At 34.7% G+C, this 27406-nt stretch overlaps 1 protein-coding gene across 1 annotated transcript in view; it reads right to left on the reverse strand.

Annotated features, from left to right (window-relative positions):
- Window positions 1–27406, reverse strand: part of EPHA6 (EPH receptor A6) — a gene marked incomplete at its 5' end in the record, with an annotated part of 201122 nt that overhangs the window by 86560 nt on the left and 87156 nt on the right. The window contains one exon of the mRNA XM_039221986.1: window positions 15537–15746. Coding sequence (XP_039077917.1) covers window positions 15537–15746 — 210 coding nt within the window. The remainder of the gene's footprint in view (window positions 1–15536; window positions 15747–27406) is intronic.

The following is a 27406-nucleotide window of genomic DNA, read 5'->3' on the forward strand; positions in this document are numbered from 1 at the left end:
CTCTCTGCCCCTCCCCTGATCATGCTCTGCTCTCTCTACCTCAAAATTAAATAAAAACATTTAAAACAAATAAAAAATATATACACACCTTCTATCTCAGACAATATTAAAAAAATTTTTTTATAGTTGATTTATTTCTGAGACAGACAGAGACAGAGCATGAGAGGGGGACAGAGAGAGAGAGAGGGAGGGAGACAGTATCTGAAACAGGCTCCAGGCTCTGAGCTGTCAGTACAGAACCTGATGCGGGGCTCAAACCCATGAACTGGAGGATCAGGATCTGAGCCGAAGTCAGATACTTAAGTGACTGAGCCACCCAGGCATCCCTATCTCAGACAATATTAAACTAAGAAAAACAAAGTTGCTTTTTCTGGATTTCAAAAGTTTTCAAATGTCCTGTGTCCCACTCATCCACCACAAGGGGGCATGTCTATACAAATGTATGGTTTCCCTGTGGTAGTATCGTTTGATGATGATTTCATGAAGTTTTTGTTTTATTTTGTTTTGTTTTATTATTCTCTTAGTATGTGTAGTTTTTATCAACTGATCCTAAGACTACTGTGGTTTCTAATGTTGAGTGTGGAGAATGAATTTCACTTTAGAACCCCCCGCAAAAAAAATTCTAGGTCAAAATCTAGAAACTGCACTTCCTACAGTTTCTTCCATTTTCTATAAAGTATACTGGAGTTCAAGGAAAACTTAATCATTCCCAAGTAACCTTAAACTCCATCAACTTTAGATATATTAAACAATCAATGGCATAATTTGAAAAGTACACAATTATTTTAAGACTGAGATAAAATTCAGCACCTGGTGCAACTAAATGACTTTGCTATCTGAAAAAATTTGCTCATGTTTTGGGACAAGCTATATATCATAGTTTAAGGTATGTTCACAATATGTTACAAGTCTTCAATAAGAGTCTGGAGAGGTGCATACATTTCTACATCAGTCAGTACTGGAGAGAAATGACCAGACCTCTTAAAGATAAAGAACTGCAGCAAGGTAGCAAAGTGGAGAATACCAAATGCATCAATGAAAAGCAACATCAGAAAGAAAAATTAACACCAGAGCTAATAATTCCACTTATTATTATTTTTAAAAATATTTTATTTATTTCTAGGAGAGAGAGAGACAGTGTGAGCAGGGGAGGGTCAGAGAGAGAGGGAGTCACAGACTCTGAAACAGGCTCCAGGCTCTGAACTGGCAGTCAGTACAGAGCCTGACGCGGGGCCCGAACCCACGAACCATGAGATCATGACCTAAGCGAAAGTCAGTCGGACGCTTAACTGACTAAGCCACCCAGGCGCCCCCACTTGTTATTATTATTAAGCATGTTTTACACTGGAAACTATCTTCTATGAGAAACTGGAAGGAAAATACGTGTACTACATGGACTACACATTCAGATTAATGTCAGATAAGCTATTAATTTTTGTTGTATGGTATGTTCTCTTATTGTAAACCCAACAATTCCGACTTCCCATTACTTGCACCACTCCCCTCCCTCCCCCTTCCATCCCCTTTGCCTCTGTACCGACAAATCCTTTACCTGCTTGGGACTTTAGTAAGGCTGGTGGAGGAAATAATTGGATGTGCATCCAGATTGTATTAGAACAGTTAATCAGGAAAGAATCTTTAAATAACTTGTTTCACAATTGCCTGGGTGTTTATTAAAGATCCAGATTTGCAGATCATATCATGTTATTCCTCCCCCAGACCTGCTGAATGAAAATGAATCTCCAAGGATGGAAACTGGGAATCTGCATTTTAAATAAGTGCCTTAGGTGATTTTTATGCTGTGAATCCCAAAAGAGGCTATGATCCACGTATCAGCTTATTTATTATCTTGGTTGTTGTAACACTCCTGTAAAGTGGAGAGTGGATAGCTTTATTAATTCTACACAGGATGTGGAAATCGAGGTGCCCAGGCACCCCAAGGATTTTAAATTAATGAGCCATGTTTATTCGCTGAATTATTGCCAAACTGAGATTAAAATTCAAAATCCAAATTTATAATCCACTGTTTTTCTACCATATTATGTCTATAGTGTTTTCTCCATTACTTAATGATTCCATATACATGTTGGGGTATTGAAATGCCTTGCTTATGAAACTCCATGGAGGGTGGCATAAAGATGAGGGGACATAGCTTACCTCTTGATTTTGTTAGTTACTATTTTATATTAGATTACAACTTAGTTTTATTGAATTTGTGTCCTTCTTTAAGTAGCAACTATTTCTAAAAGCAAATGTATTTGCAACTTAAGTATGATAGCCAGAAAATGTTTCTAAAGATAAAAAAAAAGAAATCTCAGCTTTGCAAAAATAAATGGTATAAACATTTAAATTAAAGATGTTACCTTCCCTTAAAGAGATTTTACTTATATAGCATACGTGAAAAATAAACTTTTGAACCACTAAAAAGAACAAGGTAATGATTCAGTTTCTATAAAAAGAAGAGAATTAAGGACCAGAATGTGTTGAGACCTAAATTATGCAACATATACAGGCAAGAGTAATCTAGAAAACATTATCTTTATGTATAATTCATCTAGCAGCTGCCTATTTGTGACACATATTATACACTGATTAAGAGCATGGTTAAACAACTGAATAATGTGCATGCTTCATATAATAACACCCTGTTCTTATTGCAAGTTTAAAGAGGCAAAACTAGGTACAGTGAAACTTTCTGTGTTTATGTTAATTTGAAAAAGTCATGATCTGAATATATGAAAATACTGATGGATCATGGATGCATTCAGAACTATACTTTGCAGAGAGGGGCCCAAGGGACAGTTTGGGGAAAACTCTTTGCAGTCTCCTATTTGGCAGCCTTCTTTTGCTTTCCTGTAATGATCATAACTGCAAATGTTTGTCTACTGAAACCCTGATTGGTAAGTAAGCTAGCATAAACCAAGCAAGAGGTAGTCAGGTGACAAAATGAATAAATGTTAGAAAAAGTATTTATTTCTTAACAAGGATGCCAATAAATTTTTGTAATGTTTAAAATCCAATTTCATGTCTTTTAAAAGTAGACTCCAAGAGTCTGTAGTGCTTTCTCTAGCACTCCTAATTGTTTATAGGCTTGGAAAAGTTGATGACTGTGGGTCTTAATGACAGGCCCTGAGGGGACAGTGAAAGATAGGTATTGAATTTGAAATTCTGAGGAAGAATCTGAGGTTTCTTGGACTATTGCCCAGAATTCCATTTTAAAAATCAGTAATGGTAATGTTCATTTCTTTAATCTTATCTTTCATTTAAAAATAAATGTAGAACAGTGAAATGACCTTCAGCCATCTTTTTGATTGGAGAAGTTGCATTAAAACAATTACACAAACATGTTGTCTAGTCATTGATTAATACCGTGGAGAAACATTAGATATACTGGGCAGAAAGATATCTTGGAACTCTGCCAGGAGCTATTTCTTCATTTTATATAACATATATTTTTTTTATCTTAAAAGTAAAATATTCATCGTAGTATAATTTTAAAAGTTCAGTGAGCAAAAGATATATCACAAAAGACTAAGAGATCAATCTCTTTATTCCTCAAACTTCAAGACTTCCAACTACTACTATCCACTGCCTTCTGCAAGGGACTCAGAGGTGAGAGACAGAAGGGAATTTGCAAATGAGATAAGAGAATTTGCAGTGGGAAGTATTGGAAAAGGAGGAGGAAGATTCAATTGTGGGACAGACACTATCCTTAACATTGTCATTACTGCAATGGTTAAATGATACCAATTCCAATGGAAGAACCATGTAAGTCGTGCACACTGCTTAATTTCTTTGGGCCTCAACTTCCTCATTTGTTTAAAACACACACACATACATACATCTAGGCAAAGCTATTGACACAAGATGTCCACAATCTCCCCACCACTCTTTAATTTTTCTATTGCCAGTTTCTACCAAGCTACCATTGTTCCCTGTCTAGGGTGGTGTAAACAAGTCTCCTTGCTCCTCTACAATTAATTTGTTCTCAACATATTAGCCAGAGTGAGCTCTTAAAAACACAAATTCTGTTATGTCATCACCTGCTTAAAGTCTTCCAATGGGTTCCTTTTACAATTAGAATAAGATATTTACTTCTTTCTGTGGATTTTTAGTTTCTGTAGGATCTGGACCCTCTGTCCTCATTTCCTCCTAATCTCTCAATGTGTCAGTCATCCTGGCCTTATTCCTACTCCTAAACTATGCCAAGCTTGTCCTTGCCCTAGGATCTATATTTGTTTTCATCTTAGAACATTTGGCTTCAGATCTTTTCTTGGTGTGTACCCTTATAATTTTCAGGTCTCAATTCAAATACCATATCATTAAAGAGGAATTTCCTGAACACGCCTTCCAACATAGTTACTCCCTTGTATTTAAAAAATAATCATAAAAAATAAATTACATATCCAGTATTTATCATTATCTGAGAGTGAGATTCTCTTTTAAAAAATAACTTTGTTATTCTTATTTAACAATTATTTTTTTCCCACCTTGCTCAAGACTGTAAACTCCATGAACAAAGCTTGTTTATTGGAACATGTACAGTGCCCAGAACAGTATCTAGCATGCAGTTGGCACTCAGTACATATCTGCTGTGTAAATCTCAGATTTTAACTATACACTCACTAACATGAATATTTAATGTCTGTTCTCTCCCCAGATTCTAAGCACTTTTAGTTCCATTATCCAACTTGTTGCCTAATAATATTAAGAAATATATGTTAAATGAATAAATTATGATAACTGCATCTTCAGACTAACTGCACATTTACAGTCTTAGTCTAGTCAGTTTCTATGACTGAGGTGATATTTTACTTAAACTTTCATTTTGCATTTTTCTATTTATATTCTCTATAAATATGGAGGTTTTCTATTTATTTATTTTTTACTTTTTAAATAACATAATTGTTTTTTTTTTAATTTTTAATGTTTATTTTTGAAGGAGAGAGACAGAATGCGAGCAGAGAAGGGACAGAGATAGAAGGAGACACAGAATCCGAAGTGGGCTCCAGGTTCTGAGCTGTCAGCACAGAGCCCGACATGAGGCCCAAACTCACAAACAGTGAGATCATGACCTGAGCTGAAGTTGGACACTTAACCGACTGAGCCATCCAGGCACCCCATCTATTTGTTGATTACTATATAAGAACATCTTTGGATTCCAAGTCATAGAGTTATAGAATGCCAAATTCTCAGGAACTCAAGCAAATAAGGCATTTAGTTAAATTATAAGCAAATATGGAGTAAGTGGTTTCCACTTGTACACTACTAATGGTGGTATTGACACAAAGGTGCAACAATTTCATCAGAGAACCAGGCTCTCTGTGGTCAAATGCTCTAAGTACTGAACTACATCCCTGGGTCGTGAACTAGGTTTTTAAAAAATTTTCCTCTTGGGGCACCTGGGTGGCTCAGTTGGTTAAGCATCCGACTTCAGCTCAGGTTATGATCTCAGGGTTCATGGGTTCAAGCCCTGTGTCAGGCTCTGAGCAGCCTGTTTCAGATTTCTGTGTCTCCCTCTCTCTCTGACTCTCCCCTGTTCATGCTCTCTCTCTCTCTCTCTCTCAGAAATAAATAAAACATTAAAAAAAATTTTTCCTCTTTGGTCATCCTCAGCTTTGGGTTTGTCTCCTTAGGCTTCTTGCTTCATATATGAAAAATGGCTGTCACAGCTCTAAGTGCTATGTCTTTCCAAAATTAGATTTAAGGCAAAAAAGAAAAGCAAGGGCGAGTACTAGACAGCTCTTTAGTCAATATTATTTCTGGTAATCCTCAACCAGAAATTTTTCTAGAAGTTGTCATTTTTACTTTCCTTTACTTTAAAAAAAAATTTTTTTTTAATGTTTTATTTATTTCTGAGAGAGAGAGACAGTGTGATCAGGGGAGGGTCAGAGAGAGAGGGAGAAACATCTGAAGCAGGCTCCAGGCTCCGAGCTGTCAGCATAGAGCCTGACACGGGGCTCGAACCTACGAACCGTGAGATCATGACCTGAGCTGAAGTCAGAAGCTTAACCGACTGAGCCACCTAGGCACCCCTTTCCTTTCCTTTTTAAGTGTACACCAAAGTGTAAATGTTAAGTGTCAAAGAAGAATGGTATAAATATAACTGGCTTATATAAATCATGATTTATTCCTTAGATCTGAGCTCATTACAAACATCCAAATTTAAAGATTTTATTAGCAAGAAAGAGATGACAAGAGAGGTTGAATAGGCAGCTAAACGAGTCAATCACAAACAGTATAAATAACTGATAACCTTTTCAGTTTCTTTGTTATTGACATGGAGCTTTTTACACTGGGAATAAGTAAGCTTTTCCACAGAGCTTTGATGTGACTTATTCCACATCCATTTATAATGTTCTTCTTTCCAGTTTTTGTTGTCAACAACAAAAAAAGCATTATTTCAATATCAAAGATGAAACTTGCAATTAAGCATTAATAAACGACGATTTCTTTAGGTGACATCTTTGAAACTCTAGGTTTAAAGTCAGCAGCTTTGTGTTCATTGTTTTACTTTGTCTTTTTCTGCACAAGCAAGATGGGCCAGCGAGCACTGTACTTTCTGCTTGCTGAACATCTGCTGATTGATCTTCCTCAGTAAATCAATTTAGTCTGGGTCTGTTCTAAAATCACTGGGAGCAGCACTGAATTAGACAGTGTTGGATGTTGCCAACACAAAAACAAACAGCACTTGGTATTTCCTGTGGTTCTTGGTTAATCATCAGGTGTATGCTGAATATTTTGAGAATAGTGCCTTGTATTTGATTATTCCTCATTGATTACTATTTAGGTTAGAAGGACTGGATGTTTGTCAGATGTTTGTAGGTATTAAAGTTTTATGTATTATGTGGTTTTTATGAATCACTTGTCTTGTATCTTATCTATGATGTAGGCATCCTTTTGTGCTCAAAGCTTTTGACAGTATGTGTTCAGAGACTTTAAAACAGAATTTTCCCCTCTGTGATTCACTGTTGTAAATGCTTCAATGTTTGCTACATTTGTTGTTTTCTAGTGCAGTTTTTTCATTTCTTTCTGATGCATTAAGGGTTATTTTAGGCTTACTTATTTTATGGGTTGTGATTAACAGTGATATTTGAGAAGAAATAAATGTAATTTTATGGAAAAATGTTTAGTTTCAGTCACTCTCTACCTTTTCTTAGTGGTTTAGTTATCAGCAATTAATAAGCAGCTATTGAATAGCATATTATTTTAAGTGCTGGAAAGCCTTTCAACAGTGTAAATGATAAATCTGTTCTCCATGATTTCACACAAATCTAAGGTTATTCATTACTTTAACAAAACAAAACAAATTACTTGCAACTCACACACCAAACCTTGAGTACTAAGCAGAAAGTTTCTCAGTGGTCTACTATCTTCAATAATGCCTCTCCGGGTCTAAGGCTTTAGGGTTTTTTCTTTAAAATGCATTTTGAAAAGACAGAGGGCTTGTTTTTTTTTAGATGCGTTGTCCAAATGGTAAATGGAGATTTTCCCAAAGTATGGCTTGGCTTCTTAATGAGATATATGCCTTAGCTAGATGGTCTTCTATCTTCCAGACTGCTGACTGAGCTGTTTGTTCAGTACTTTTCTCCTCTGTGTATGATAACCTTCAAATCTTTTTCATTTGTTTTCCTACAAAGAGTTCTGTAATGATCACAAACTGTTGTTTTCTTAAGCTTCAGAAATGATGCCTTTTCAGGAAATGATTGTTTAAATATTAATTCCTTCTGGTATTTTATTGATTGATTGATTGATTTTTAATTTACATCTAAGTTAGTTAGCATATAGTGCAATAATGATTTCAGGAGTAGATTCCAGGGATTCATCCCCCATGTATAACACCAAGTGCTCTTCCCAACAAGTGTCTTCCTTAATCCCCCTCACCCATTTAGCCTACCCCTTACCCACAGCCCCTTTGGCAACCCTCAGTTTGTTCTCTGTCTTTAAGAGCCTCCTATGTTTTGTCCCCCTCCCTGTTTTTTGCTTCCCTTCCCTTATGTACATCTGTTTTTGATCCCCATTTCCATATTATGCTCAGGATATGCCACTGTCAGTTTATCCAAGTAGTACATTTCAAAAAATGTTCTGTGTCCTTCTGATACCACCATTGCAGACAACTACCATTAAGAGTTTGGGTCTCTCAGCCTGTGATCCAAGCTGGTGTGTGTAGCATTCACCTCTTGAACAGTTATTGAAGAGGCCTCTTGCTTTGCATTTAAGACATGCTGTCTTTGGGTTAGTATAAAGCTTTGTTATTCTTTCATCCCCACTGTTGAGGATTTACTTTCTGGCATTTGGCCTCAAAGTGTAGAAATGCTCATTTCTGAGAATATAGCTTCTACACATTAGATCATTAGAATTTCCTTTACAAAAAAATTATATTGAAAAAGATAAATAAAAACATTAGATTTTCTTTTCATGAATTAGTCCATCAAACACTTGCTGGTTCAAGGGCATATTTTTCCTTTGAAATTAGGAAACCTAATACTGGCACATTGATTTCTTCCTCTTCAGCTCATTATAATGGTCTGTATGTCAGGCTGATTTTGATTGACTGCTATCATAGTGTCTGCCAGGTGAGAGTGTTTTTGTTTTTGTTTTTGTTTTTTTTGTATGTGTGAAGAATCATTCTTTTGTTTTCCCCAAACTGTATAATTCCTTTCTTCATGATGAATTTGGTTCTTCTTGCCAGGATTTTATTGTTTTTCATTCATCTAAGGTTTTTTTGTTCACCACCATTTTATTGAAAAATAAGTTATTTAAATCTTCACATACAGCATTCTGATAACATTGCTATTTTTCTTACTTTTTCCCTTTATAAAAGTATTTACATTTGCCTAGAAGAAACTGTCATTTCCTTTACTTTAATTTGTCAGTGAATTTTGTGCAGGAGACTGTCCTCGTATTCTACTTATGCTTATACATGTAGCTTTTGGGGTCTAGTAGCCTCCACAGTCATCTATCTAGGATAAGAGTCTGCCTTTGTGCTTGAAGCAGTCACATCCCCACCATTTTTAGCTCGGCTAAATCTGAAGGAGCAATTGAAATAAAAATCATTCTTCAGGATGGCCCTGGTTCGCCTAGGGTAGACTTAGTGTAAGATGCATCGTGCCAAATGCTGTATCTTAGTACAATGTCACCTCTACCATCAATGACTTGAAATAGTAGGATATCTAAAAATAAAGTTTTATTTTTCAAAATCTAAGAAATAAGAAACATTGGTTAGTGTGAGTTCTTTTATTCAGTGCATCAGATATAAGATTTAATTTTTTTATGTTTATTTTTGAGAGAGAGACAGAGATAGAGTGCAAGCAGGAGAGGGGTCGAGAGAGAGGGAGACACAGAATCTGAAGCAGCTCAAGGCTCTGAGCTGTCAGCACAGAGCCTGACACAGGGTTTGAATTCACAAACGGTGAGATCATGACCCAAGCCAAAGTTGGAGGCTTAAACAACCGGTGCCCCAGATATTATAAGATTTTAAATCAAAGTATTTAAAACATTTTCTACTGTATAACTTTTTTTTTACTGTAACTCTTTTATTTAAAGTATACAAAAAAATGAATGAAAATTTTGAGTATGTTTTATTAGCTGGTGAAGCTAATAAAAGTTGATCTCCAGGTGATTCTTAATTACTCATGTTAAAGCACTTAAAGGCAGAATAGTGAATAATCTAAAATAATATTTATCTCACGTTTATTAAAAATATTTATTCTTAAGCTGGATGTATCTCAAGATTTAAAAATTTCCCACAGAAAGTCAAGCCAATTTATAAGCACTTCAATTAGGTAAAGGAGAAAGGTTGTGTAGATTTCCCCCCAACTTTGGCATACATGTGTAAATAAGTCCCCCTCCTGCTGCTCCATTATTTGCTAAAATAAGCTCCATGTGGTATAGACCATGACTTTTTAGATTGATAGATTCCTTTCTCATATCTTATGTAGAATAGAAGAGGTTAAGAGTTGGAGCTTGAAAGAGGTCTTATGAAAGCAAAGTAAACAGAGTTAAGATGTTAGTTAACAGAATTGTGATTATGCAGATTATGTGCTGTCAATTATGAGTCTCCATATTTCCACTAAGAAAGTAATACTTATATGGAATTGCTGCTCTCAAAGGAAAAAGCAAAGTTTGCCATGGATAACAAAATGAACACAATTTTAAATGAGAATCAAAGAATTTTAGAGTTTTTAGCAGATATTTTGATAAAATAATTCTTCCATTTCATTTTGATCTTTAAAGTATAAAAAAAGTAATCATTATAATTGAAAAAAATTTGTAACAGTGACTGTCATTGTATTTTAAATAAAACTTATCTCTTCAAACAGGTGTGAGCCATAATATATCTTTGAATGTTCTTTTCAGGTAAATAGGATGTCATTTCCATAATTGAGAGCAAAGAGTCTTAACGTTTTCAATATAAGTTTAAGACCGGTTGCTTAGCAATATTCAGATGAGAGAGTCCCTCCCAGGGAAGTGGATATAAAATATTGTCCATGTGAATGTGTGTCAAGATTCAGAAAATAGAGATTTCTTAGCACCTAAATTATAAACAGACAGAAAACCATAGAATCAAATGAAAAGAATTCAAACTCAGTAAATATTGTATGATTATGTCAGCTACATATCAATAATTGTACATGCATTGTCAGGTGTGGTTCATAATCATTCACCAGTTTCTCCTCACTAAGTGCCTAATAGGGTTGGCATGGAAAAATAAGGCCTCAGTCCTTGTCTAGATCCCATTTTTGAGCATTTTTGTCTTATCTTTAGTTCTCATGCACATATAAAAGAATCCTTTTATTTTTGGTTATTGGCTCTCCAAGGAATAGGACCTTGAATGCAGTAATGCCATAATAAACTGTGTTGAGTACATGCTGAATGAATAGGTCTTAGATCTGAAGCAGAACATTAAAACACTCTTAAGTTATAGGAAGACATACTAAAATTTCTACTTATATTTGTCATAACTCATTCTTTATTTACTTTAGTATTTTATAATGTAGATAACATGTTCTTATATATAACATATATATACCTTCTTCTCTTCTATTGTTTTTTACATGTATACATCTTCTAAATAAGGAACTAAAGTAATTGCTACTATTTGCTGGCAAAGTAATCTCTCATGTCACATGTCATTCTGGTCTGGTCATTCTGGCTCCAACGGCCATTCTAATCATCTGCTACATGCTGATCAAGAAGTTCAGTGCTATAGCCAGTACTGGAATCACACTGGTCACTCTCTTTCCAGCCTGTCTTTCACCAGTTCTTACTCTTCTTTGCTGTAGTATGTGGCTCTCTAAATTGGTAAAGTTATCTTAATGGAAAATGTTTATTTATTGTACTCCTATTTTGATTAGAAAGGGATAGTTTTCATGTAGCATACTTACATATCTAAGAATTATTTTCCTGAAGATTACAAAAAAATCTTTATCTATAATGTTTTCCTGTTTTTTTTTTTTCCAATTTTTATTTTTGAGAGAGAGAGAAAGAGAGAGACAGAGGTGGGGGGGAGAGCAGAGAGAAAGGGAGACACAGAATCTGAAACAGGCTCCAGGCTCTGAGCTGTCAGCAGAGAGCCTGATGGAGGGCTCAAACTCATAAACTGTGAGATTATGACCTGAGCTGAAGTGGCACACCTAACTGACTGAACCACCCAGGCACCCCAATGTCTTCCTGTTTTTAAAACCCTTCACAAGCCTTTCTGTCCTAACACTTCGGATTACAAAAACATTTATAAATAATAAGGAAGTAACAGTTATAGTTAAACATAAGATAAAAAATAAAAATTATTTAAGGTAAAAGATATATTCTATGCAAGTTATATATAGGCAACACTTAAAAAAATAAAATCATACTTTAAAAAATGTATCAAGGGAGCATGCTCTTTACAGTTATTTTCATGTAAATGTTTTTATAAAACAAAGAATAATTTCATATAAACAGCCATCCTTCTCCTGTATTTTGTTACACAGAATTTGCTTGAATTGAGGTATACCTTCAGTAGGCAGTAAAGTTTTCTAAGAATCTCATTTTTTTGAATAGGAAATAAAGAATTTGGGGAGTAAATAATTTATATAAAGTCCTAAAAATTTTACATTTAATTGTAACAGAATGCCAGTGGTCAATCTTGCATTATCCTGACGACTTTGAAATAGAGTGCCTGTGACCCTTTGCTATAATTTTACTTTGTAATTTAATGCCATTAACTATTCCATCTCTAAAAGAGATTCTCTGTCTTGATTAATGGCATCTCCATTCAACTAGTTGTTCAATTTGGAAATATTGGTGTCATTTTTGAATCCTTCTTCCTTCTTCTAATTCGTATCTAATTAGTTACTGAGTCTTGTAAATTATATAATCATTATAATAATTTTCAGTCCTCTACCTTACTCTTTATTCCAATTGCTACTACCCTAACTGAAGCCATATGGTCTTTCTGGTCTATAGTAATAATGCCTTAATTCATTTCCTGTAACCAGTCCTCCTGTCCTTCAATCCTTCCCTCCTTTACACTGTTGTCAATAATACCTTCTAAGACATACATGCATTTTGTTATTCCCCTATTTAAATAAATCAATGTCTGTCTCTTAATTGTTATAGAAAATCTTCAAATTTTTGAAGTGCCACACACTTACCTTCACAATTATTGCCCACTGCTCCTCTCCTCCATACTAAACAGTTCACATTTTCATCAACACATCCATTCACTTCCCCACATTTCCATATTTTTTTCCTCTTTTTGTTTCCTCTATCTCAAGTCCCCATCAATCTGCCTAATAATTTTTTTAAATGTTTGGTTCAAATTTTAGCTTTTTGTAAAGTCTTCTCCAGAATTCTGCTTTTTGGTACTTCCATATTTCTTTTTCAGACTTGTATGTCAGTAATTAATGCTCTGAATGGCAAGAAAGCATGAGTCTACCCTATAAAAGGGTAAACTCTTTGAATGTAAGAATGTTGGTATTTTAGTATAAAATGGTTATATTCATTATAAAGTCAAGCAATCAGTAAGATATTTTGTACCCAAGGAGCCTTTGAACAGTTAGGTATTCCTGAGATTTAAAAAGAAGTCCTTAATTTCAGTCTCTTCAATAATGATGTTGGAAAATCTGAATAGCTATGTACAAAAGAGTGAAACTGGACCAGTTTCTTATACCATGCACAAAATAAACTCAAAATTGGCTTAAAGATTTAAATGTGGGATCTGAAACCATAAAAATACTAGAAGAGAGCACAGATATATTCTTTGGCATTGGCCATAGAAGCCGTTTTTCTGGATGTGTCTCCCAAGGCAAGAGAAACAAAAGCAAAATTAAACTATTGGGACTATATCAAAATAAAAAGCTACTGTACAGTAAAGGAAATAATCAACAAAACAAAAAGACAACCTACTTAGTGGGAGAAGATATTTTCAAATGATATATTTGATAAGGAGTTAATTTCCAAAATATATAAAGAACTTAAGTGACTCAAGACCAAAAAAAAAAAAAAACAACAAAACAAAACAAAACCCATAAACACCCAAATGATCCAATTAAAAATGAACAGAAAACATGAAAAGACATTTCTCCAAGGAAGATTACAGATAGCCAACAGACATGTTAAAAGATACTCAACATCACTCATTACCAGGGAAATGCAAATCAAAACCACAATAAAATCACCTCACAACTGTCATAATGGCTAAAATCAAATACACAAGAAACAACAGGTGTTGGTGAGAATGTGGAGTAAAAGGAACCCTCATGTTCTGTTGGTGGGGATGCAAGTGGTGCAGCCACTGTGGGAAAGTATAGAGGTTACTCAAAAAATTAAAAATAGAATTACCATATGATCCAGTAATTCCACTACTGGGTATTTACTCAAAGAATACAAAAACACTAACTTGAAAAGATATATGAACCCCTGTCTTCACTACAGCATTAATGGAAATAGCTAAGAAGCAACCCAAGTATCCAATGGTAGATGAATGAATAAAGAAGGTGTGGTAATTTGGCTGCAGCAACTTCTTACCCAACACGTCTCCAGAGGCAAGGGAAACAAAGGCAAAAATGAACTATTGGGACCTCCTCAAAACAAAAATCTTCTGTACAGCAAAGGAAACAATCAGCAAAACTAAAAGGCAACTGACAGAATGGGAGAAGATATTTGCAAACGACATATCAGATAAAGGGTTAGTATCCAAAATCTTAAAGAACTCATCAAACTCCACACCCAAAAAACAAATAATCCAGTGAAGAAATGGGCTAAAGACATGAAGAGACACTTCTCCAAAGAAGACATCCAGATGGCCAACAGACATATGAAATGATGCTCAATGTCACTCATCAGCATGGAAATACAAATCAAAACCACAATGAGATACTACCTCACACCCACCAGAATGACCAACATTAACAACTCAGGCAACAACAGATATTCATGAGGATGCGGAGAAAGAGGATCTCATGTGTGCTACTGGTAGGAATGCAAACTGCTGCAGCCACTCTGGAAAACAGTATGGAGTTTCCTCAAAAAATTAAAAATCGAACTACCCTATGACCCAGGAATTGCACTACTAGGTATCTATCCAAGGGATACAGGTGTGCTGTTTCAAAGGGGCACATGCATCCCAATGTTTATAGCAGCACTATCAACAATAGCCAAAGTATGGAAAGAGCCCAAATATCCATCAATGGATGAATGGATAAAGAAGATGTCATGTATATATGTGTATATATGTGTGTGTGTGTGTGTGTGTGTATAAATATATATACGTATATATGTGTATATATGTATATACACACACACACAGTGGAGTATTACTTGGCAATCAGAAAGAATGAACTCTTGCCATTTGCAACTACGTGGATGGAACTAGACTGAAATCCTTGATACAATAACTAAAACAGCTGGTGGAATGAACTGGTCTTGGGGCATTCAGAAATGCTTAAACTATTCATAAGTTAAGTTGAGAACATATAATCTACAGATGACAGTTTGATTCTAAAGTTTTAGCCTCTTATTCCTGCTCACACAATTCCCAAACATCACTCAGAAAAAATTTTAGAGTGCACTTACATATCTCCAGAGAAACCTATTTTGTTCATTTGTAAGTATGATCAGATCATTCCATAACACTCATTGTGAGGGGGAAAAAAGTAACTTTATAACCACTGGTTCTTCATTATCACTGACTTAATTGATTCACCATTGTCCTCTACAGAACTCCATTTAGGAAATAATTATTAAACATCAAAAATGCCTCAGGAAAAGGAAGATTTGTTGTAAGGTAAGTCATGACATGAACTTTAAGCCTGATATTAAAGTCCCAGTACAATGAAAGAAAGAAAACAGTCAAATATAAGAAGGTGTTTTTGTTTTTGTTTTTTATCCAGGTACTCAGATCAAGCAAGTATTTCCCAATTAAATTATGATGTTAAATTTTGAAAATGAGAAGTGCAAGCAGAAAATCAGGAAAACAAAAAAAGATTATTCTTAGAACATTAAAAACAATAAAAGTGAACAACGTGTATATTGAAAAGGACATGAAAACTTACAGTTGTTGTATAAGCAGCTTCTGGATCATCTTCCAGCACCCGGGAGAGACCAAAATCGGAAACTTTGCATACTAAGTTGCTGTTGACCAATATATTCCTAGCTGCTAGATCCCGATGAACATATCCCATATCAGAAAGATACTTCATTCCTGATGCAATGCCTCGGAGCATACCAACCAACTGGATGACTGTGAAATGGCCATCATGTTTCTGAAAGAGAATCACAGTTGTTTACATTGATTTAGTTTAATGAAGCATGTGTGCATGCATGTATGCATGTGTATGCACATGTGTGTGTAGCATTAAGTAAAACCCTTGAATTTATTTTACTGGATCCAATGACAGATGCATCAAATTTGCTGATCATGAAACATAAGAATTTGTTTGATATTTAAAAGAAAGGAAAATCTAGCTGGAAGTGATGAAGGAGAACAAAGGATAAAGAGAACCAACAAAATTAACTTCTAGAAAGAAAGATTTCAAAAACTTTAAGTAACAAGAGGGACTTAAGTCAAACTAGGTAGCAGCAATGACTCCCACAGAACAGAATTTGCTTCTCATAATTGTGAGTTCAGGTGGGCAGAAATACTGCAAAACCAACGATTGGATAAAAGCTGTGTGATAAACTCGAAATATGGCAAAAAGTGATGACTAGGAAAAAAGAAAACTTGTTTGCTTAAATAAGAAACAAGTTTAGGGAAGCTGTGGGAATGAGAGAAAAAATACAGGCAAACAGAAAATAATGAGATTTTCCAATTCTTTCATCATGCAGAACAAATAAAAAGGAAGTTGTTGGCAACTGACTGAAATCAAGACTATTTAGCTCCCAGGTGGGAAGACTAAATAAAATCACATGAATAACAAGCCAGGCACACCACTGGTATGTAGCAGACAATCCCTTGATTGCTAGTTCTTCTCATCTTGATTTAAAAATAACATATGCTTTTCTAAAAAAGGAAAAAAAATCTAATTGTCATCCATGTAAGATATGTGCACCAATAAGACTAAATACAAACAGTACTCTAGAAATTAGAGAAAAATAAAAAAAAATATTTTAAGTTTGAAAAATAATGCATATTGCTCTACAAAGTTATTGTAGAGATAGTTGTCTTAAAAGGAGTTATAAAGAAACATGAAACATGAAAGATTCCCAAGTTGGTTTTATATATGAGGTGACATTTATTTATGAATGTTATTAAAATAGATATCTAGTAAGAGACTATTGCACTGCATTACCTTATATAATGTGGTAGATGCATAAATAACAGTTATCTTAAAATTTGCAGTTATAGAAATTTTAATGGATATCTGATTTATTCTTTTTAAAAAAAATTTAAATGTTTTATTTATTTCTAAGAGAGAGAGAGAGAGACAGTGTGAGCAGAGGAGGGTCAGAGAGAGAGGGAGTTACAGAATCTGAAACAGGCTCCAAGCTCTGAGCTGTCAGCACAGAGCCCGATGTGGGGCTTGAACCCACGAACCATGAGATTGTGACCTGAGCTGAAGTCAGCCGCCGAACTGACTGAGCCACCCAGGCACCCCTATGGATATCTGATTTAGAACTATAGTGTGGGAATATCTATATAGGGATAATCTGACCACATCACAGTGACACAGTATCCTATACAATGATGATTCACTGGTCAGTTAAATGAATAAGCTTATACTACAAATTAAATAAACGTTGTCTTTCTATCAACTTATCTCCCTGATAGCTCTCTGATAATATCTCCCAACTCAAGTGCAGAGTAAGGAAAAAAACTTTCTCTTAAAAGACACCGTCTATAGCAAAAGTATCCATTTAAGCAGGCTCTTCTGTATAATTAATGTATAAAAGATAACCTAGCAACGAAAATCTTTGGTGTTATTAGCTCTTTATGTTTCCAATCCATCTTCCTAGACAGTGCACTATTAGATGAAATATGCCTCTTCTATCATGCACACTACCTACCTCTCCTCTGTTAGGACTCTCAAAGACTTTGAGTAGAATTCAAAGCATAAATTCTTTCAGCCTAGGAAAGATTACACTAAATTTTAAGAGGTGGCTCTTTTACCTATTAGAAATGAAGTTGCCTGGTATAGTTCTCATCAATGTAGAATTTCTGCATGGTAGTGAATGTGAATGGACCATCTGAAAAGGTGGATGCCTCAGTTTTCTTATCTCTACAATGAGAATGTATAATCTAACTCAGAGGTGCAGTGAGAATCACATATAAAACATATAGCACAGCCCTTGACTTATTTTAATAATAGTTCTTATTTAATAAAACCTTATTGTACTATAATTACATGTAGTTCTTATAGTTTTAATATAAGTTAATAATATTTAATGTCAGAAAATTCTCCTATCATTTTCCTGAGAAATCAATTTGCAACATAAACTCCTACATCATAAAAAGAAATCATTATTTAATACCACGTTGAAATTTAACTTCTTATCTTTTCTGAGAATGACACAAAGTACCAAGTCATTTCTTTAAAAAAAAAAAAAGACTACTTTTTTGGATCACTTTTAGGTTCACGGCAAAATTAAAAGGAATGTACAGAGATTTCCTATATGTCTTCTGTCCCTGCACATGCAGACGCATAACCTCATCCAAATCGTTCCCCACCAGAATGGTACATTTGATACAACTGATCACAGTCATCCGAAGTCCCTGGTTTACATTATGGTTCATTCTTTGTATTTTACATTCTATGGGTTTGGACAAATTTATAAAGACATAAAACCATTATAGTTTCATACAGAGTATTTTCACTGTCTGAAAAATCTGTGCTTCACCTATTCACCAACACCACCACTTCTCCCCCACTTCTCTACCCCATCTCCAAACCTTGGGTACCACTGATCTTTTACTTTCTTCATAGTTTTGCCTTTTCTAGAATGTCATATAGTGGGACCACACAGTAGGTAGTCTTTGTAGATTGGTTTCTTTCACTTCATAATATGCATTTAAGATTCCTCCATGTATTTTCATGGCTTGATGGCTCTATTCATTTTAGTGCTGAATAAAATTTCTTTGTCTAGATGCATTACTGTTTCATTTATCCATTCCCTTACCGAAGGACATCTTTGTGGCTTCCAAGTTTTGGCGATTATAAATAAAGATGCTATAAGCACCTGTGCTGAGGCTTTTTATGTGAATGTAAGTTTTAAACACCTTTGGTTAAATGCCAGGGAAGGTGACAGCTGGATCATATAATAACAATATGTTTAGTTTTGTTAAGAAACTCCCAAACTGTCTTCCAAAGTGGCTGTACCATTTTGCGTTCCTACCAGCAATGAATGTGTTGCTTCAAATCCTTACCAATATTTAGTGTCGGTGTTATCAGTTTTGGCCATTCTAATAGGTGCATAGTGGTAACTCATTATTTCAATTTGCATTTTCCTGATGATATATAGTGTGAAGCATCCTTCATATGCTTATTTACCATCTGTATATCTTTGCTGCAGTGACTGTTAAGGTCTTTGGCCCATTTTTAAAATGGTTTGTTTTCCTGTTGCTGAATTTTAAGAATTCTTTGTATATTTTAGTCCTTTATCAGATGTGTCTTTTGCAAATATTTTCTCCCCATCAGTGTCTTGTCTTCTCATTCTCTTGACATTATCTTTTGCAGAGCAGAAGTTTTAAATTTTAATAAAGTCCAGCTTATCAATTTTTTTTCTTGGATTGTGTCTTTGTAGTTGTATCTAAAAAGTGTTTGCCATATCCAACGTCATCCAGGTTTTTCTGTGTTATCTTCTGGGAATTTTATAATTTTGTGTTTTACATTTAGGTCTGTGATCCATTTTGACTTAATTTTTGTGAAGGGTGTAAGGTTCTGTTTTTAGCTTTTTTTTGTTTTCGTTATTGCTTTTGCTTTTTGTTTGTTTTTATTTTTTGCATGTGGATATCCAGTTGTTCCAGCACCATTTATTGAAAAGACAATTTTTGCTCCATGGTATTGTTTTTGCTTTTTTGTCAAAGACTAGTTGACTGTTTAGTATAGACTTTCTATTCCATTCCATTGACCTCTTCGTCTGTTCTCTCATCCATATCACAACACTGTCTTGATTATTATTAGTCTTGTACTCAGGTAGTATCCATCCTTCAAGTTCGTTCTTTTTTGATATTGTGTTATCCATTCTAGGCCTTTGACATCTACACACAAACTTCAGAATAACTTTGTTGACATCCACAAAATAACCTACTGGGATTTTGATTGGGTTGCGTTAAAATATATATATCAAGTTGGAAAGAAGTGACATTTATAATACTGAGTTTCCTTAATCATTAATACGGAATATCTCTCCATTTATTTAGTTCTTCCTTGATTTTGTTAATCAGAGTTTAGGTTTTCCTCATATAGATCTTGCACATATTTTGTTAGATTTATACCTAAGTATTTCATTTTAAGGGTGTTAATGTAATGGTATTGTGCTTTTAATTTCAAATTCCACTTGTTCATTGCTGATATGTAGGAAAGCAATTGACTTTTATATGTAGCATAATAACTTTGTATTCTGCAACCTTGCTATAATAGCTTATTGGTCTAATATTTTTCAGATTTTCTACATAGACAATATGTTATCTGTAAATAAGGACAGTTTTATTTTTTCCTTCCTGATCTGCGTATTTTCTCCACTCTTTATTGTCTTCTTACATTAGCTAGTACTTCCAATATGAGAGTCAAAAGGAGTAGTTAGAGTGACATCCTTGCCTCGTTCCTGATCCTTGTGGGATAACTTTAAATTTCTCACCATTAAGTATGATAACAATAGTTTTTTTTTTATAGACAGTCTTTATGAAGTTTAAGAACTTTCCTTATATTTCTAGTTTACTGAAAGCTTTTTTAAAGTCATAAACTGGTGTTCAATTTTATCAAGTACCTTTTTCTATTTATGTGATCATGTGATTTTTCTTTTTTAGTCATTTTGATAGATGACATTAATTGATTTTTTAAAAAAAATTAAATGTTTTTAAAATTTATTTCTGGGAGACAGATACAGCGTGATACAGGGAGAGACAAATACAGGGAGAGAAAGATACAGCGTGAGCAGGGGAGGGTCAGAGAGAGGGGGAGACACAGAATCTAAAACAGGCTCCAGGCTCTGAGCTGGCAGTCAGCACAGAGCCTGGCATAGTGCTCAAACCCATGAACCGTGAGATCATGACCAGAGCTGAAGTCAGATGCTTAACCGACTGAGCTACCCAGGCGCCCCTGACATTAATTGATATTTGAAAGTTGAACTATTTTTGCACATCAAGGTAAATCCCATTTGGTTGTGAGGTGCAATTCTTTTAACAATGTTGGATTTGATTTGCTAATATTTTGTTCCAAGTTATTTTTCAACAGCTTTATTGAAACATGATTCACATACCATACAACTTATACTTTTAAACTATACAAATTTATAATTTTCAGTGTATTCACAGAGTTAGTGTAACTATCACTATAATCAACTTTAAAACATTTTCATGATTCCAAAAAGAAATTTTGTACTCACTGGCAGCCATTCTCCATCTTCCCCAACTTCCCCCACCAGCCCTAGGCAACTACTAATCAACTTTCTATCTCTATAGTTTTACCTATTCTGGGTTTTTCATTTAGAGGTAACCATAAAGCATGTGGTCTTTTATGACTGTATTCTTTCACTTAATATAATCTTTCAAAGTTCATTCAATATTTTATTATTCTTACTGATGTATAATACTCTATCCATTTTATTTATACATTTATTGGTTGATTGATAAACATTAGAGCTTTGTCCACTTTTTGGCTATCATACTATATGTATATCATTATATATATATATATTTTTTTGATTACATATATATCCCTCCTTTTTCTTAGGCAAGGTCATTTAAGTTCTACTCTTTTTAACAAATATCAATTATGCAATGTAGTGTTATCAATGATAGTCACTATGTTATACATTAGATCCTCAGCACTTACTCTAACAAAATGTTTGCATTCTTTTACAAACCACCGTATTTCCCCTACTTCCCCCACCTTTGGCAACAACTTTTCTATTCTCTGTGTCTATAAGTTTTATTTATTATTATTGTTATTATTATTATTAGTTTCCTCATATAAGTATTACCAGCAATATTTGTCATTCTCTGTCTGACTTATTTCACTTAGCATAATATCTTCCAGGTTTATCCATGTTGTGATAAATGGAAAGATTTCCTTTTATTTAAAGGCTGATTAATATTCTATTATATATTTTCCAGGTTTTCTTAATTCATCTATCAACAGACACTTAGGTCTTAAGATTATTACCATATCTTGGCTGTTGTGAATAATGTTGCAATGAACATGGGAGTGCAGATATCTCTTAGAGATAATGGTTTAAGTTCCTTTGGATATATTCCCAGAAGTGGGATTGCTGGATCATATGATAGTTCTATTTCTAATTTCTTGAGGACCCTCTATACTGTTTTTCAGATTTTCTGCACCCATTTACATTCCAACCAACAATGTACAAGGCTTCCTTGTCTTCACATCCTTGCCAGCATTTTTATTTTTGTCTTCTTGATCATAGCCATCTTTAGAGGTGTGAAGAATATCTCATTGTGGTTTTGATTTCATTTCCCTGATGATGTTAACCATTCTTTTCATCTACCTGTTGGCTATTTGTATATCTCTGGAAAAATGTCTATTTGGGTCCTTAAAATCGGGTTATTTGTTCGTTTGTTTACTGTTGAGTTGTATGAGTTCCTTATATACTTGGATATTAACCCTTTGTTGAATATATGATTTGTCAAATGCTTTTGTCAATGCTTTCCCCCACTCCAGAGGTTACCTTTTCACTTTGTTGATGGTTTCCTTTGCTGTGCAAGAACTTTTTAGTGTGATGTAGTTCCATTTGTCTACTTTTACTTTTGTTGCCTTTGGTTTTGGTGTCAATCCAAAAAAACCGCTGCCTAGACCAAGGTCAAGATACTTATCCTCTATGTTTTCTTCTGGGAGTTTTATGGTTTTGAGGTCTTATGTTCAAGTTTTTACTCCATTTTGAGTTAATCTTTGTGTATGGTATAATACAGGGGTTCAGTTTCATTCTTTTAAATGTGGCTGTCCAGTTTTCCTAGCACCATTTATTGAAGAGACTTGCCATTTCCCATTGTGTATTCTTAGTTCTTTTTCATAAATTAATATATGCATTGGTTTATCTCTGGGCTCTCAATTCTGTTCCATTGATCTAGGTGTCTGTTTTTATGCCAGCATCATACTGTTTTGATTTCTAGAACTTTGTAATATGGCTTGAAATGAGGAAATGTGATGCCTCCAGCTTTGTTCTTTTTTCTCAAGATAGCTTTAACTTTTTGGGGTCTTGTATGGTTTCATACAAATTTTAGGATTATTTGTTATAATTTTGTAAAAAGTGCCACTGGAATTTTGATAGGGTTGCATGAATCCATAGATTATTTTTGGCAGTACGGACATTTTAATGATATTACTTCTTCCAATACATGAATACAGAGTAATGAGTATTCTGTATAGAATAATTTTCCATTTTTTTGTGTCATCTTCAATTTCTTTTATCAGTATTTTATAGTTATCAGTGTACAGACTTTTCACCTCTTTAGGTAAATTTAAGTGTTTTATTCCTTTCTGATAAAATTGTAAATGGATGGTTTTCTTCATTTCTCTGACAGTTTATTGTTAGTGTATAGAAATGCAACTGATTTTTGTATATTGATTTTGCATCCTGCAACTTTACTGAATTTATTATTAACAAGTTTTTGGTGGTGTTTTTACGGTTTTCTGCATATAATATCATGTTGTTTGCAAATGGAGACAATTTGACTTCTTCCTTTCTGATTTAGATTCCTTTTATTTCTTTTTATTGACTAATAGCTTCAGCTAGGACTCCAATTCTATGTTGAATAAGAGTGGCAAGAATGGACATCTTTGTCATGTTTCTAATCTTAGGGAAAAAGGTTTCACTTTTTTACCATTATGTATGATGTTTCTCATATATGACCTTTATATTGTTGAGGTGTGTTCCCTCTATACCCACTTTGTTGAAAGTTTTTATCACAAATGGACACTGAATTTTGTCAAATGTTTTTTTGGAAATATTGGGATGATTATAGGATTTTTATCCTTCATTTTGTTGATGTAGTATATCACATTGATTGATTTGTGAATGTCAAACCATCCTTGCATCCCTATAATAACTCCCACTTGATCACATTGTATGATCCTTTTAACGCATTGTTGAATTCAGCTGCCTAATATTTTGTTGAAGATTTTTCATTCTTGTTCATCAGGGATATAGGCATGTAGTTTTCTTTTCTTTTCTTTAAAATTTTTAATGTTTATTTATTTTTGAGAGAGAGAGAGAGACAGAGAGAGAATGCAGGGAAGGGGCAGAGAGAGAGGAAGACACAGAATCTGAAGCAGGCTTCAGGCTCCAAGCTGTCAGCACAGAGCCCAACAGGGGGTTCAGTCTCACGAACTGTGAGCTCATGACCTGAGCTGACATCAGAGGCTCAACCGACTGAGCCACTCAGGCGCCCTGTAGTTTTCACTTTTATGTAACATTAAAAAGTAGTACTTTTTGCTTAATGACCACCAGGAAGCTGACTTTTCACTCATCTGAGTGACGATTTGAGTGTAGTGTTGCTGATGAAATTTAGAGCCTTTTTTTTAAAGGAAGAAAAGGATGAATTTTGTCCCAGATATTTCACAAGTCTGAGTAATGCAGTGACTTTTAAATTTCTAGACTATGTGTTTCTATTGTATTGTGGAGTCAAATTAGAATTCTAGAAAACACAAAGGGAAAAGGCAGGCCAAGAAAGCAATGCTTCCATTCAGCAAGAATTGTGCTTCTTCCTTGTGAGAAGATAAAATGCTGTGAGAGAGCCATCCATGGTTTGAAACAGAATTTTCGCTTTGTCAGCAAAAATTTACAAAATTGATTAAGTATAGCAAAAGTTACTTTCCAAAATGTATTTGCTTGAAATATTTATACAATTAATATTGTTAATGAAAGAAAATATGTAGAAAATATTTGTTAAACTGGCTTTTTAATTCTTCTTATTTAGGCCCAATAGGCTAGGCTATCGAGCTGTCACAAAGGATTTAATTTTTTGCCAGCAGAGGAAGCTTTTGTTTGCCAAAAGAACAATTTACAGATAATCATCCATATCCAAGTTCAGGGAAATCCAAAATTTGTCAAAACCCAAATGGGCCTAAAGCCAATAGACATGCTTTACTTGAAAGCTTTTGAAGTTAAAGTAAGTCTTATTTAGCTCAATATAATTAAGCCAATATTTATTAAGCATTCCAGTTATCTCTTGCTGGATAACAAACTATCTCCCAAACTTAGTAACTTAAGATAAAAACAACCATCTATTTGAGTCACAGTTGTGCAGCTTGTGGGCACCTGGGTGGCTCAGTTGGTTAAATGTCTGCTCTTGATGGTGGATCAGGTCATGAGCTCATGATTCATAGGTCCAAACTCCACATTGGACTCTGAGCATTGACAGTACAGAGCTTGCTTCTGAGTCTCTCTCTTTCCCTCTCTCTCTGCACCTCCTCAGTGTGTTTGGTCTCTCTCAAAATAAATAAATAAATAAATAAATAAATAAATAAATAAATAAATAAAAATAATTAACCCCCCCCCCCCAAATGTGCAGCTTGGCTAGGGGTTGGCTCTGACAGTTAATGTCTGTTCAGGAGTCATTAAGTAGGGCAGCTCTGCTGGGCCTGGATCCAGTTCTCAAGATGACTCATTCATAAGTCTATCAAGTTTGGACTGGACACAGACCAGGAGTTCAAATAAAATGGTAGCAGGGGGCCCCTGTCTCTTCTTTACTTGGACATCTCTGTGGGATAGGTTGTGCTTCCTTGCAGCATGGTGGATGGGTTCTAAGAATAAATGTTCTAAGACATAGGAAGCAGAAGCTGCCAATTTCTTGAGTCTGATACTGGCTCAGAAACTGGTCAAACTATATTTTGTAGTTTCCAGTATATAAACCTTGCACTTCTTTTACTAAATATAATTATTCTTTTTTATGCTGATGCATGTTCATATGCTGTAGACTCATAGTTTTTGCCAAATTCTCAAATAGATCTCTGACTTAACAAAGCCAAAGAGCCATTAATCTAGTCAATGTCCCTTCTCTTCCAGTTTAACAGAGAGGAGACTGAGTCCCAGTAAAATTATACAGTTTATCCAAGATAAATAAATGAGAGAGTTGGGCTTAGAATGCAGCTAGATGACTTCTGAATGGTCAACAAGTATTTGTCAAATTATAAATTCAGGGGCACCTGGGCGGCTCAGTCAGTTGGGAGTCCAACTTCGGCTCAGGTCATGATCTCACGCTTCGTGGGTTTCAGCCCCCTGTTCGACTCTGTTGACAGATAGCTCAGAGCCTGGAGCCTGTCTTTGGATTCTGTGTCTCCCTCACTCTCTGATACTCCCCTGCTCACGCTGTCTCTTTCTCTCTCAAAAAAAAAAAAAAATAAAAAAAACATTAAAAAAACTATAACTTCAGATTCAGCTTTCTGGGGGGAGAAGCATCCATTATCTGCATATTTTATTTTAATTATTAACCTGAGCTTACCAACGGAGTCTCACAAAATTGGCTCATGCTCCAAACTGAGCTCTTACACCAAACAAAACAAAAGCAAAGCAGAATAAAAGCAAATACAAATAACAAAACATATTTTTATGATTATGGAAATAATATGAACCCATTGTGAAAATTTTGGAATACAACAGAGAGGGAGGCAAAGCATAATGGTCTCTTAAATACAGAGAACAAACTGAGGGCTTATGGGAGGAGCAGGGGAGAGGAGAAAATGGGTGATGAGCACTGAGGGGGGCACTTGTTGGGATGAGCACTGGGTGTTGTATGTAATCAATGAATCATAGGAATCTACTCCCAAAGCCAGAGCACACTGTAGACTGTATGTTAGCTAACTTGACAATAAATTATATTAAAAGTACAACATAAAAAAAGTTTTGGAATACAATAGAAAACTATAAAAAGAGATAAAATTCATTCATATTTAAGACCCACCATTTGGTAGTCTAATGTTTTGTGTTATTGAAATTAACCTCATTGTTAATAGTATATTATGAAAATAACATGATATTACTTTATAAAATATTATCTACAAAGATGATATAGTTTCCATTGTATAAATGTGCCATATTCCTGTATTATAAGTTTTGCTTATTTTCAACTTTGTATTATTAATAAAACTGTAGTGAACAGCCATATATACCCATCTTTGGATTAGGATAAATTCTAGAAGACTTTATACATCAAAGAAATAAACATTATTAAAACTCTTGATGTAGGCTGACCAATTGCTTTTCAGAAAAAAATGTTATTATGCTAATATCCATAAACCAATATAAGACAGGGCAGATTTCAGCACACTCTTGCCACTATTCATTAAGAGCAAGTAAAGTTTTGTAGCAAGTATTGAAAAAATGCCATTTCCTGTATTTTATTTATTTAATTTCTTCTTATTAGAATGTAAGCTCTACGAGGGCTGGGATTTCTGTTAATTTTGTCCACTACTCATCTCTAATGCCTTGAGGAATGCCTGGTGCATAGCAGGTGTTCAACAAGTATCTATGGAATAAAGGAATAAATTAATAAATGAATGCATGTATCCCTTGAGCCGCCTTGCTCCTGCATTTTGCTCCTGATGGTTTTTTTAAAGCTTTTATTTAAATACCAGTTAGTTATGGGGCGCCTGGGTGGCTTAGTCGGTTAAGCGACCGACTTTCGCTTAGGTCATGATCTCGCGGTTCGTGGGTTCGAGCCCCGCGTCGGGCTCTGTGCTGGCTGCCAGCTCAGAGCCTGGAGCCTGTTTCAGTCTGTGACTCCCTCTCTCTCTGACCCTCCCCTGCTCAC

Source organism: Hyaena hyaena, unplaced genomic scaffold (genome assembly GCF_003009895.1).
Source record: "Hyaena hyaena isolate Hyena2069 unplaced genomic scaffold, ASM300989v1 scaffold_1040, whole genome shotgun sequence".
NCBI classification, from domain to species: Eukaryota; Metazoa; Chordata; class Mammalia; order Carnivora; family Hyaenidae; genus Hyaena; species Hyaena hyaena.